General features: G+C 47.1%; 1 protein-coding gene across 1 annotated transcript; it reads left to right on the top strand.

Moving 5' to 3' along the window:
• Nucleotides 1-13,233: 13,233 nt before the first annotated feature.
• On the top strand, nucleotides 13,234-14,166 carry LOC135441516 (olfactory receptor 14J1-like). Its single transcript, XM_064701071.1, has one exon. The coding sequence runs from the start codon at nucleotides 13,234-13,236 to the stop codon at nucleotides 14,164-14,166; it is 933 nt and encodes a 310-aa protein (XP_064557141.1).
• Nucleotides 14,167-14,536: the final 370 nt, after the last annotated feature.

Below are 14,536 nucleotides of genomic sequence, written 5' to 3'. Positions count from 1 at the left end.
GGCATACTTTTGCAAACCTTTAAAGTAACATGTGTACTATGTGTACCTAAAAGCTTTTGTACAATTCGCTCAATTTGCTAAACATTTTCAAGTGAGAAAGGTTACTCTGGAGGCAAATAATATAAAGATGTTAGGCTTAATATTAACAGACACTGAAATTAAGAAAGACATTAGTAAGGAGATATTAGAATAAGTAAATAAGTGTTTTCAAGAGTATGAACCTCTGCTGCACCAGGGAGAGTGAAAGATGCTCCCCCATGGGATGCCCCCCCATCAAGCTTAATGAAAGAACACAACCAGTGAGAACTGAGTAGTACCCTCAAAAGGAAGGTAAGGAAGGAATCAGTCCAATAACTGGTAGTACTGGATTAAGGGCTGTCAATAAGATAACACAGAATTTGTACCCTGTGGTAGCAAATCCATAGACCTTACTAACTTGTTTAACACCTGAGCTAACCTGGTTCACTGTTTTAGGCCTAAGAGATGCCTTCTTTTGCCTCCCTATCCACTAAGCCAGCCAGAGCATTTTTGCATTCAGACACAAGCTCACATAGTCCATGTGCCTGAAGGCTTCAAAATTCTCCACTCCGAGTGGAGAACAGCTTGCAAAGACACAGAGTCCCGGGAAGCTCCACAAGAGGAAAGGAGGCTGTTGCAGTACATAGATGATCTTCTAGTAGCCACTCAGACGAGGGAAGCGAGAGAAGCCTGGACGGTAAGCCTTTTGAATTTCCTAGGACTCCAAGGATGCAGAGTCTCAAAGAAAAAGGCACAGGTAGTGAAACAGAAGGTAATCTACCTGGAGTAAGAAGTGAGTGCTGAGCAGCAGACTTTAAGGCAGGGAAGCCCTATGCCAAACCCTGAACCCCAGACAATGAAAGAACTCCAAACCTTCTTAGGCATGGCAGAGTAGTGCCAGCTGTGGGTTCATAATTATGGACTGTTCGCCAGACCCCTCTGTGCTCTTATTGCCAATGGGAACTGAGATCTCCAGTGGACAAGAGACGCCACACGGGCCTTTCACCAGCTAGAGAGTCCCCTCATGTCAGCTCCAGCTTTGAAACTTCCAGATGTAAGTAAAGCATTCTTTCTATTTTTCCACGCAAGGAATTGCCCTGGTAATATTGGCTCAGGACTTGGGTCCATACCAGAGGGTAGTTGCTTACTTCTCTAAGCAACTAGATGCAACAGCCGAAGGATGGCCAGGTTGCCTCAGAGCTGTAGCAGCAGTTGTGCTGAACATTCAAGAGGCACACAAGTTTACCCTGGGACAAAAATGACTGTGCTAGTGTCCCACACAGTGTCCACAGTACTGGAAGTAAAGGGTGGCCACTGGCTTCTCACCAGAGAGGTTTCTGAAATACCAGGCCATCATGGTAGAGCAAGATGATGGAGAGATAGTGGTGACTAATATTGTCAACCCAGCTTCTTTTCTCAGTGGAATCAAGGAGAAGCAGTACACCACGATTGCCTAGAGACCATTGAAGCTACTACTCCAGCCGCCCAGACTAAAGGACACTCCTCGGACGATGCAGAGACCTGGTTCACTGACAAGAAAGCGACATTGCAAATTCACAGTGACTACCTGCAGAGAGGTAATAGAGTCTGGACCCTTACCAACAGGTACTCTGCACAGGATGCTGAGATAAATGCATGGACCCATGCCTTAGAAACAGCAAAAGGCATTCAGAGTTGTGCATGCACATGGAGCCATCTGGAAGGAGAGGGGACTGCTGACCTCACAGGGAAAGAAGAGACAATCCAGCTGCTGGAAGCAGTTCAGCTATCTGAAAAGGCATATTAAGGCACACCAGAGAGTGAGCTTAAAATTAGAGGAAAGAAATGAGCTGGCGGATGGAGAGGCAAAGAAAGCAGCAAAGGGTGAGGTACAGATTTTCCTCGAAGGTAAGCCATAATACAATAATCTAACCAAAGAGACGTACAACTGCAAGGGGTGGGCTACCATTGAAAGAGAGCTAGTAATCCCTTCCCATTTTCGTGGTTACTAGTGAAGGAAGGGCACTAGAAAACACACTAAGGCCTAATTACTTAAAGCCTTTTATAGAGTGTGGCTCCTTTCTCAAAATGACCAAGGCTGCGAGTGATACAGAGTGCATTGGAATGAAGTGTTAACTTTGAAGTAGTAATTCCCACAGGCTTTCTAGAACACACATCTGATTGAAAAGGCTGTTGTATCATTGTCAGGAATCTATATGCCACTATCACTCAGGTGAGCTGATAATGTGATCCTTGCCTCCAGACTAACCTCAAAATACCCCCGGGCCAAAACTCGGTCAGACTGGGAGAGGCCATGGGCCTGTACAGCAGTGGCAAATCAACTTTTCAGAACTCCCAAGGAAAGAGGAGTATCAGTATTTACTGGTATTAATAGATACATTTTCAGAGTAGCCAGAAACATTCCCCACCAGAACTGTCAAAGCTCAAGAGGTGACCAGATCATTTTTACAAGAGATAATACCACGCTTCAGAGTTCCAGCCACAATATCCTCAGATAAAGAATCACCTTTCATTTCCAAAATAGTGCAACAGATTAGTAGCCATCTGGGCATAGATTAGGAACTTCACACCCCATACCGCCCCCAATCAAGCGGCCAGGGGGAGAGAATGAATCATTTGATTAAGCAGCAAATCATAAGACTGGGGCAAGAAGCTCTTCCACTAGCACTATTGCAAATTCAAACTAAACCTTTTGAGCTAAAGGAATGCTGAATCCTTTTGGAATGCCTTATAGAAGACCATAGAATACAAGGGGAATGTCCAGAATGTCCACTTACATGGTGGCATTAAGCAAACGGCTCAGAGAAATTGAGAAACTTGTGGCTGGAACTCGGAGCAGGGAGTTAGATAGCCTGGGGACGATGTATATGTTAAGTCTCTTACAGAGAAGACTTCGGAACCATAGTGAGAGAGACCACTGCAAGTACCTCTCACCACCTTCACTGCAATCAAAATCAAGGAGCAGAATGCTGGATCCATCACTCTCGGGTGAAGAAGGCCCAGAAGCCCCTTCAGGAGTGACACCAGGAGACAATGAACTGAGACTAAAACTTACTCGGGCAAAATGAGTATATTGTGGTCGGGAGTAGCTCATACTTTAGTGTACAGAATTGTTTTGTATGGAATTATAACTGAAGTTTTAGAACTAGAGAGTACCTCTATCCAAAGCAATGCTGAATGGCCTTGGTCCCTGGCATTTAATCAGTATACTGGATCCATGGGAAAACCTTCTGAGATAAAAGATTTAAACATATCTGCTGTAGTAATCCACGAGAATCAGGTATGTGAGGAGTAAGAATAGCAAGAACGAGAACTGTGAACACTTCAAGGAATCTGAGGAGAAGAAATCACAGTGAAGTGCTTAGTCATCAATAGGATGGCTTATGAGAGACTGTGGGATCTCAGGATCTGAGTCCTGAGATGCCGAGCCACCGAGACCATCCTTGGGGGGCTCGGGAGTCCTGGAATGTTGCCAGAAGTGTCTGGTGGCTGGACTTTGATCCTACACAGGAGACGACACCTGTATGAGGACAGGAGGACTTCACCGGGGTGAATGGTGAAGGGATTAGTTAAATAGAGGGTGAGACACAGGGTTTAGGATTTATGTACAGGGGGGTTTAGAGAAGTAAGATGGAGGAATTGGGGCGTGTCCTGTCCTTCTTCTTCTTCTTCTTCTCCTCCATCTTCTATGGTGATGGTGGCACTTTTGGATTGGTTATTACTGAAAGTGCACCGGGCAATAAGAATAAATGGTATTGGGGAAAAATGATAAATATTGTACACGTAACCATGGGTATAAAGATAGGTGGCTGTACGGAGGGCGGCACAGTGTGCTCATGGCTGACTGCTGAGCAGACCTCTGTCGGGCTGAAAGAACATCTTTTAGATAAACAATTAATAAACATAAAAACCGAAAGAAGAACTGAAGCCTCTTCTCGTCCTTCGATACGCGGGCTGTCCCAAGGCCACTCCGGGCCTTTCCAGGCCCTTCAAACAGCCGAAAAACCAACAAGAGACCAGATGTAATTAGTGTCTGAACCTCCCCTGGTGTATATGAACATCAGGAAGTCTGTGATGACCTAAGTGAATCAGACTGTTGGTGTAATTTCACCCTGATACAGCCTGTAGAAGTGACCTGCCTTTGAGCTCGAGTTACTGTCAGACTTTCATTTGAATTCAAAGTGGACGCTGCACTTTTTACCACAGCGGGGCCTTATACACCCCATACTAGTTCAGACTCTACCCAAATTTCAAACTTGAACCTAACGTAGTAAAGAATGTGACTGAACAACAGCTATTATTCAATCCAGAATGGTCTCTCAAACGTGTGGAGTTGATAATGCAAATTAACATCTCAAAAATCCAACCAGCCTGCTCCTCCTTCCTAAAAACTTCCTTTGAGGGCTGGAAACATGGTCACAGAAACAGGCATATCTCAGGAGCAGAACAAGAAAGGAAGGAGCCAGCTCTCCAGGTGCCTAAAACCAGGAACACCAAGAAATCAGTTTCCTCAGGTCATTTTCCAAGCTGGTTGGCTGAACCCCCAGGCAATGGCTGGTAAAGGGTGCTGAACTGCAGGTGGTAAATTAATCCAAGCAAGGAAGGTGATTTTCCTTATTTATAGCTGTCCCTTTTCCTACTGAGATTTGGATCAGTGATCGTCCCAGTCTGAGGCAGTTGGATTCTGCTTAAAAGAAGTAGAGAGAGAGACCCCCTCAGAGCTCAGCAGCAGGCTGTAGGATTTTGAGCATCACTTTTGTGCTGAGTGTTTCAAGTAGCAGAAACCTGATCCCAGTTTCTTCTGAGGCACTGCAATGAATTTAGGCTTTTCTCTCAAGATTTCCCCTCCATTATCTTCTGCCCTGAACACAGTCCACAGCTTGATCTTAGCTAGGGGCAAGGTGGGTGAGGTTTTGTAGACCAGGAGAGACATTCCTGCTTGCCACACATCTGAGAAATCAGGTGCTTTGGAGGGAGAGAGAGAGGTTAGATTCCCGGAAATCTCTACATTTCAGAACAAACATCTGCCTCAAGTATGACCTAAACCTCTGTAAGGTACACTTGTGAAGTGTGTCTGAATTTGTAGTATGAGCCCAGCACATCCCTCTGGCAGGGAGGGATGATCATGGACAGAAAGCAGTTCCTGTTCCCCATAACAAACATCTAACTGGCATATTAGGGACAAGATTAGGAGTTTTAAATGGAATTGATTCAGAAATACTGATGAATAAACTGGCTGCTGCAGCAGGTAGCCTAACAAAATTGAAGCAGCCTTTATAGTAATCTCTATTGGCATTAGGAACTAGCCAGTGACAGATTTCAAAAGTACTGCCAAAGTAAAGAAGTATGAAGAGGCCGGGGACCAAGACCACAAATTGATAGTAGAAGCACTTAGTATAGTTCAAGATAATGTGTCTTTAGCTTTCAGTTGTATACAAGCACAGTTATGGATACAAGCAACAGCAGCTCTGATCATATAGGAAAGGGGTGAAGGTAATTTTTCAGCTGAAATTCAGAAAATTGAGTGAGATAATGCAATTGATTTTGAAAGGAAGTTTTAATCCTGGTGGACTATGGTGAATTTCACCTATGATCCTGTTTCTAATGTGGCCACTGCCTTTGTGCTTACCATACGTAATGCCACTGTTTATGTTATCCATCCCATCATTGCCCTAAGATTAAACCATGAAGAAACAACACTCTATCCTTCAGAACATAGAGGGTGGGCACGAAAAGATGAATGAAAAGTGGCAAACAGTAAACTTAGAATCCTGCATTACTAGAGAACAAATGGAATTCATTTGTGAAAGCAATACTGCTAATGCCCAGGATGTGTTTGGACACTGAACAGAGTATTTGTCACTTTGAAATTCATCCAGTCACTGACCAGAAAACTGTGCTCGTATATACTGGAGAAGGGTGTATGTTTGAGAACTGCTTGTGCTGCTGTACAAATTGATAGCAATGATGTTATTCTGTCTAGTAGAAACCATTCTAATCTCTGTATTTGTAATTTTGTTAAGATTATTGGGTGTGATTTTTCGTATTTGGTACCAGTAACATCCCACCACCTGATTACAGCCAATTACACAGTGTATCACAGACTACCACCTACCCCTATTGGGGCGAACCTTACATTGGTAAAGCAATTAATTAAGCACCAAGACCTATTAGAAGTCTTGAAAGAAATCCGAGAAAGTGGAAAGAAAACCTTAATTACTGTCCAACATGATACAAAAGAAATAACCAGAGTTCTACAAAAAATAAAATACAGATCATCACTGGTGAGATGTGATCTTTGGGTGATCACCAACTGCAAATGGAATCTTTAATAAGTTGTGCCACCCTATTGTAGTTTTATTAATATTAGTTGAGATAAGCTTAGGATTTTCTACTACATTGTTAATTTGGAACTGGAAAATACTGCAACGAATGGCTGTACTAACCTCTTTGTCAAACGTACATGGTTAAACGTTAAAAGACACTTATTGTCATGGAAGTTTTCCTTAAGTAAAAGAATTTACTTCTTTCCTAGGAAAGGGGGGAATGAGACAGAGTAGGGATCCATCCTGAACTAGGTGAAGTGTCTGGGAGAGGTGAAGGGTCTGTGAAGCCAAAGCTGAAGGAGAGGCCGCATTCCAGAGACAGCAAGGAGACAGAGAAAGAAAAACAGAAAAACCACGAGGTCAATCTGCCCCCGACCTAGAAATTCCTCTAATAAAGAAGAATTAGTGCTAAATGTCACATGGAATGAATATGTATGAACTTATTTTGAAACTGTATGCATATGCATTTGGAAGGGGGATAAAAAGAGGACTCGAAGTCTCCAGAGGCACGCATGCCTTTTGGGGAGTCTTGCGTCCGGCGCGCGTCGTAATAAAGCATACCGGGCTTTACAACTTTTACAAGTTGTGAGGTTTCTTCCTTTCTCCGCAAATCACCATAGAAACAAGGAGCCATTGTGTCACAGCGGGACCGCATGGAGCCAAGGGAACCCTGTGACTCTGTTGGGGCTCATGAAACCAAGAAGCCATTGTGGCACTGCAAGACTTCATGAAATCAAGGAGAATACTGTGACAGTGTGGGGACCCATGAAATCAAGGAACCATGGAACAGGTCTGCCTGCTTTGGCCTCCTGGGGGCTGTTTGACAGCTCCCACTGAATTTGATATGTCAAGGGCCACTTCTCATCTGACTGTGAAGCACTGGGGCTCTGTGCTTTCCTTCCTATGGAAAAGAGCTCTCTTTCTTGTCTAGGCTTCTATGCCTGAAATTAGGATTCCACCTCTAAAATTCCCTATATGCAAGGGTTTCTCCCAAACAAAATCTGCCAATACAGTCAAGTGTGGTGAGACTCGGCCTCTGGTGACTGCCTCTCATCTGCCCCGGTGCTCGGTTGTTTCCTTCCTATGGAGACCATTGTGACAATGTGGGAGGCTGTGGAGCCATAGGGCATTGTTACACTGTAGGAACTTGTGGAACCAAGGGAATCATTGTGACACTGTGAGTACCATGGATCCAAGGGGCCATTATGACACTGTGGAGTTTTGAGCAAATATGGGGGCCATTGTGACACTTCGGGGTCTTCGGAAATGCAGGGAACATTGTGACACTGCAGAGTACCACGGATCCAAGGGACCATTGTGACACTGTGGAGCCTCATGGAACCAAGGACATCACTGTGGTTCTGTTGGGCCGCATGGTCCCAAGGGGCCAATGTGAAGCCACGGGGCTTTGTGGAACCAAGACACAATTGTAGCAATTCAGGGCCTCATGGAGCCAAAGGGTCATTGTGATCCTGCAGGGCACCGTGGATCCGTGGAGAAAATTGTGGCATTGCAAGGCCCCATGGAATCATGGTGACCATTGTGACACTGCAGGGCCTCATGGAACCAAAGGGCCATTGTGACCCTGCAGGGCCTCATGGAGGGAAGGGACACTATGGGAACTTGTGGAGCCACGGGGATCATTGTGGTACCACTGGAGCCCATGGAACCAAGGGGCCATGGTGACACAGAAGAACTTCATGGAACCAATAGATCATTATGATAGCCTGGGCTTTTGGAACCATGGAGACCATTTAGATCCTTAAAGACTTGTGTAACCAAGGGGCCATTATGACACCAGAGGGCATCATGGAAGCAAGAGAACCATTGTGACACTGCAGGGCCCTGTGGAACCAAGGGAACATGAAATAGGTGTGGCTGCCTTGGACTCCCAGGGTTCACCTGACAGGTCTGGCCAACCTTGGAATGTGGAAGACCACTCCCATCTGCCCGTGAAACACTGGGGCTCTGGGCTTTCCTTTGTATAGAAAAGAACTGTCCATCTTTTCCAGGTATCCATGGCCAAAACTTGGATTCCACCTCCAAATTTCTGTGTATCCAAGGATTACTGCCAGACAAAAGTTGCCAGGACAGACAGGTGTGGCTGGTCTTTGATTCCTGAGTGTCAGCACTTACTTGTTTTGCAAACACTGGAAAGGGCTCTGTGCTTTTCTTTTTATGGAAGAAAAACATCCATCTTCTCCAGGCACAAATGTCTGAAATTAAGATTCCACATCCATAATTTCAAATATCCAAGGGTTGGTCCAAGCAAACCCGCCAGGACAGACAGGTCAGGCTTGCCTTGGCCTCTGGTGGTTTCCACTCATCAGCTGCTGAAACATGGGGGCTCCGTGGTTTCCTTCCTATGGAGACCAATGTGACATTTGGGAGCCTTGTGAAATGAAGGGGCAATTGTGACACTGCAGAGCACCATGGATCCAAGGGACATTGTGACACCGTGGAGCCTCGTGGAACCAAGGACATCATTGTGGCTCTGTTGGGCTGCATGGTCCCAAGGGACCATTGCAAATCAGCAATGTGAGAGTTAGCCCAGCTGTAACTCAGAGTCAGACAGATTTTACCCCGGAAGAACTGGGTGTGAGTTTCAAGTCCTAGGAGTCATTCTTTTAACTTAGGGTGAGCTTGAGAAGTCCCCCATAAGCCTTTAGTGTTGTTATGCTATGTTGTCCAAGTTCTACTCCCCTATTGGTTTATTGGTTACTTATTTCTTCTATATGTTATTGTTCTAGTTTTCAAGCCCCAAGTATCTATGTTGTTGCTTCCCCCTTGACTCAGGTTTATAATACTGCCCCTTGTACTGTGCTGGACTTCTCCATGTGTATTGTTTTTCACCCTGTTATTAAAGTTCCTTTTAAACAACTCCATTGATCCTGCTCCTTTGCATTTTCACCACCCTCGCCCTGAAGTCAGGGAACCAGAGAGGTTTATTGCAGCCACCCTCATTGGGACATTTGGCACCCGAACAGGGACCATGACATTCAGGGCTCCCTGTGTCAGTCATGTCAGCTGGGGTTAGCTGATGGATAGGTCAGTGTTCCCCGGGATTTTGGATTGTGCCAGGCTCAGCAGATTCATCGTTGCTTCAAGGGACCTTGGCCAGGATCAGCAGGGACAATGACGGTTTCACCTGCATCGGATTGCAGGTGGGTTTGGGGAAATGCAAGACATTCATTGCCCATTTAGTCACTGTGTTTTTACAGCATGCACCCACGTCCCATAATTGATTTGGGGTGTTACAGCGGCTCTTCCCCATAAGGCAGAGAAAGAGAAAAGTCAGCAGCCAGATGATCAAAGTAGAAAGGAGCATATATGGATGCTTTCATTCTCACAGATCAGGACATAATATTTTCAAAGAACAAATTAAAATCAATTGTGAGGTGGATCATTAAAAATTTTCCAGATTCCTCTGCTGATGAAATCCATACCACTGAATTTTAGGACTCAGTGGGAGTTAAACTGTACAATTTTTGATCAAAAGGGACCCCATTGCACCCTGCGTGCTCCCCATCTTCCACACCACACTATACCAGCAAGCAGTGTGTTGAAAACTCAATCCGTTGGTAACTCCTAACTCGGGACCTCCCTTCAAACCTGCCTTTCTCAAACCTTTAATGATGGTCCAAGATGGCAATGGCCATGCTGTCTTGGAGCATCATGCCCTAGAGACACAAGACAGAACGAGACAAAATATGGCTCAGGAGCCTGACCACCCTCCCTCCATCTTGGCTCCTCCACTTCCTGCTACCACAACTTTCGCCTCTGCTCTGAAAAAAGCTCCAGACTCCACTCACACAACTGTGGGTCCTGCACTCACTGTCAATCATTCCCTCTCCACCCTGGACCATGCCTCCAGTTAAGGAAGGAGACTGGCAAATAGCCTCAAAATTCCTCATTGCCCTGTTATGTTATGAAAAAAGGGGGCAGAATCCCAGGTATCAGCCACTGGTTTGCAGGGAAATCAAGGATCTTTGTATCTAAAGACCATAGGAAAGACTTACCTTGCTTTAAAGACCTAATGAGGGCCATGTTTACAGCACGTCTGAACCACCTATGATTTAAAATATATTATGTTGTTGTCATTTACAGAATACACCCTGTGGGAAGAGGGATGGAAGTGTTTATTATGCTAATAGCAATGACTATGATAATAATGAGGCAAGGGTGGAATTGACAAGCAACCATCTAGCTGGAGAAAGACAACACAGCCTACCAGATGATCAAGCAGCAGGTATCCCCAGAGAAGTATTGGATGATATCAAAGAGATGGCTTTGAAAGCTTTAATCCAGGTATCAGATGGTAGCACCCTCAATTTGAAATACTTTGGGTGGCTGCAGCTAAAGCTTTAGGACCATTAGACCATCTTGGGTCCCTGTTAAGTAAGCAAACCAATGCTACCTCCCTCACAATGAGTGGCTTGCTCTCAGACACAGAGACCATCAGACATGCCACCTTGCAGAACAGCGATAGAGTTTTTACTCTGGGCACATGGGCATGGCTGTGTAGACTCTGAGGGCATGTGTTGCATGAACCTCTCCAGCCACAGCGAGTCAATCCACAAGAGCATTCAGGTACTGAAGGAACGGTTCAAGAAGCTTCAAGTGGAAAACAAAGACTGGTTCAATAAACTCTTCCAATGCAAGGGACTAAAGGGTTGGATGATGTCTAGCTAAAACAGAACTATTAATTCTCTTAGTGGTTTTTGCTGTATTGTTAATTGTCCCATGCTTGTTGGATGCTTTAAGAAAGTCTTAGAAAATTCTTTCAGTTCCATCTTTGTTTTAAAACAGAAAGGGGGAAGATACCCAACACAGGCTCCTCATGGAGACCTTGGACAACAGAATTGGAGGCCAGAATGGATCAAAAACCTCTCAGACACTCAATTTTGGAAGGAAATTCCATAAAAGTACCTAAAAGTATACTTAAATCCATAAAGTACCTTAAAAACCTTGAGTATCTCAAAGCAATAATGAGCCCCACTGAGTGTCAGTCCAAAGCTCTCCAGGGACTCATTAAAGCAGATAACTGGGGCCATGAGTGTAAAACCTCTCAAAAAGTGTGTATCAAAAGGGAAACACCAAGTACCTTAAAATAACTGAAGTACCCTGTAGTATTAATCAGCCCCACTGAATGTTGTTACTGAGAAAGCCTCTCCAGGGAATAATTACAGCAGACAATTGGAGGTCATGATTGCACAAACCTCTCAGAGACTCCAAGGCAAAAGCCAAACCCAAAGTTCTTTGAAAAACCTGCAGTCCTTGTAGGGAGCATTCAGGAGCCCCCAGGGCCATTGCTGAGCAAGGCTCCCCAGGGACTCCTTCCAGCAGATCCTTGAGGCCACTGGGGTGTGGGCTAGGGGGGGATGCTGAGGGCAGGACAAGGGGCTGACAGTGCCCAGCCTGGCTGGGGCTGTGCCAGGAGGCCCCAGGGCCTCAGGACAAGGTGTCTCCTCACAGCCCTTGGTGGCACAGACCCTGCTGTGCCCCAGGGCACCAAGACTTGGCTTCTCTTTGTCCCCACCTGTCATCACTGCCTCCAGTTCTCTGCTCTGCCTGGGGACACTTTATCATTTCTGCTCCTCAGTGGGACCCATTAAAAGTCCAAGAAACTTTGGAGTTGGATTCTTCCTTGGAGTTCTGGAGAGGTTTCTTCAGCTGCCTCTCAGGGACTGATGTTCAGGGCATGAGCACAAAGCCCCAGAGGCTCATTAAAGTCCTTTGTCCTGTGTCTGTGCTGCTGAGCTGGGCTGGGCTCCTGGCACAGAGGCAGCTCCTGGTAACCAAGAAGAGCTTCAAAAGCACATTTCTCTTGATGAGCAGCTCTTCTGCCAGCCCAGCAGGGCTGGGGCACTGCCTGCAGCCACCCCGGGCACAGCACAGAGGCACAGAGAGCTTCAATCAGTCAGGGCTGGGAAGGTGCTGAGAAGTGCCTGGGGCACAATCACTGCCAGCCCTTGGCACAGGAACCTCTGGCTGCAGGACAATGCAGCTGCAGTTCCTGGAGTGATCTCCTGCAGCTGGAACATCCCAATGCCTGCAGACCCTGTGAGTACATTCTCTGATTGTCTCTAGTGCAGAGCAGCCAGGGGTGCCCAGGGCTGTCCTGCAGAGCAGGGTCCTGCAGCCCAGGGCGCTGTGCTGGGGCAGGGACTCTGCTGCCTGCCAGGGACAGCTCTCAGCCAGCCCTGGCAGCTGCTCCCAGCGCTGGGGGACAAGGTCTGGGTGGGAGGAGACAGCTGGTAAGGCTTGGAAGTGTTCTCCTTGTGTGGGGAGGATGCTGTGCTGTTCAGGACTGCTCCCAGCACGGCATTTAACTGCAGAACATTTCCAAGTAGATTATACAGGGAGCATAGTAAGGCAGGGGCAGCAGGAAAGGGGAAGTCCTGCATTTTTAATCTAATGTTTTGGGTTACCTGAATGGGAAATTGACCACAGATATTCATTTCAGTTCAGCTAGAGGCAAATAAAAAAAAATTATCTCTGATCTAAACAAGTCAGGCAGTGACAGAAGTCATCACAGGGCCCCTCACAGGCAGCATCAATGTCACTATTCCAACTTCCTCAGGGTTGCTTTGACAGAGCCATCAGAGTCTGCACAGCCAGAGCTGCCCATGAGCAGTGCCTGAGCTGGGAGGAGTCTGCAGGGCAGAGCTGAGCCCCCAGGGCTGGGCTGGGTGCTGGCAGAACTGGCAGGGCCAAGCCCTGGGCACAGGGAAGCAGCTGCTGGCAGGGACAGCTCCGGGCAGCAGAGCCCTGGGCAGGAAGTGGGGGCAAAGTGCCCCAAAGCTATGCTGGGATATTTAAAATCCTCTCCAAACACAGCTATTCCATGATTCCTTTTGTTACAGATCCCCATGCCAAGGCACTGCCAATGTCCAACAGCAGCTCCATCAGCCACTTCCTCCTGCTGGCATTGGCAGACACGCGGCAGCTGCAGCTCCTGCACTTCTGCCTCTTGCTGGGCATCTCCCTGGCTGCCCTCCTGGGCAACGGCCTCATCATCAGCGCCGTAGCCTGCGGCCACCACCTGCACACGCCCATGTTCTTCTTCCTGCTCAACCTGGCCCTCAGCGACCTGGGCTCCATCTGCACCACTGTCCCCAAAGCCATGCACAATTCCCTCTGGGACACCAGGGACATCTCCTACACTGGATGTGCTGTTCAGCTATTTATGCTTGTGTTCTTCATTGGGACAGAGTTTTCCCTCCTGACCATCATGTGCTACGACCGCTACGTGTCCATCTGCAAACCCCTGCACTACGGGACACTACTGGGCAGCAGAGCTTGTGCCCACATGGCAGCAGCTGCCTGGGCCTGTGCCTTTCTCAATGCTCTCATGCACACAGCCAATACATTTTCCCTGCCCCTGTGCCATGGCAATGCCCTGGGCCAGTTCTTCTGTGAAATCCCACAGATCCTCAAGCTCTCCTGCTCCAAATCCTACCTAAGGGAGCTTGGGTTTCTTGCTGTTACTGCCTGTTTATCATTTGGTTGTTTTGTATTCATTGTTTTCTCCTATGTGCAGATCTTCAGGGCTGTGCTGAGGATCCCCTCTGAACAGGGACGGCACAAAGCCTTTTCCACCTGCCTCCCTCACCTGTCTGTTTTCACCCTGTTCATTAGCACTATCATGTTTGCTCACCTGAAGCCCCCCTCCATGTCCTCCCCATCCCTGGATCTGGCCCTGTCAGTTCTGTACTCGGTGGTGCCTCCAGCCCTGAATCCCCTCATCTACAGCCTGAGGAACCAGGAGCTCAAGGCTGCAGTGTGGACACTGATGACTGGATGCTTTCAGAAGCATTAAACTGCTGGCCAGTTTCTGCCAATCACTTGTAATAAAAGTAACCTTCAATACTTCTTGATGGTTTCATTTTTGAGGTTCTTTGTCTTTGTTTTAAATTTTAAATATTTTCTACAAAGTGATGTCATTGTTTGTGCTAACTTGGTGTTGCCAGTGCTGCTGCCGTGGCCCTGCCTCGCTGCCCTGGTGGCCCTGGTGTTGCTGCAGGGCCTGAGTGCTCTCGGGGCCGGGCACAGCCCTGGGGGTGGCAGTGCCGGGGCTGCAGCAGGGACAGGCCATGGGCACTGCTGGGGCAGCGCTGACGCCTCAGGCCAGGGCCTGGGGGCTCCAGGCTCCTTGCCCAGGCTCAATAACACAGCCAGGCCAACACTCA

The sequence above is a fragment of the Zonotrichia leucophrys genome, unplaced genomic scaffold (assembly GCF_028769735.1).
Source record: "Zonotrichia leucophrys gambelii isolate GWCS_2022_RI unplaced genomic scaffold, RI_Zleu_2.0 Scaffold_324_58884, whole genome shotgun sequence".
Lineage (NCBI taxonomy): Eukaryota > Metazoa > Chordata > Aves > Passeriformes > Passerellidae > Zonotrichia > Zonotrichia leucophrys.
Note: the sequence above shows the minus strand (reverse complement) of the source record. Positions and strands in the feature narration are given on the sequence as shown.

Bases quoted from the DNA above. Each gene is read 5' to 3' on its own strand.
- LOC135441516 (XM_064701071.1), top strand. From the start codon at position 13,234: ATGTCCAACAGCAGCTCCATCAGCCACTTCCTCCTGCTGGCATTGGCA.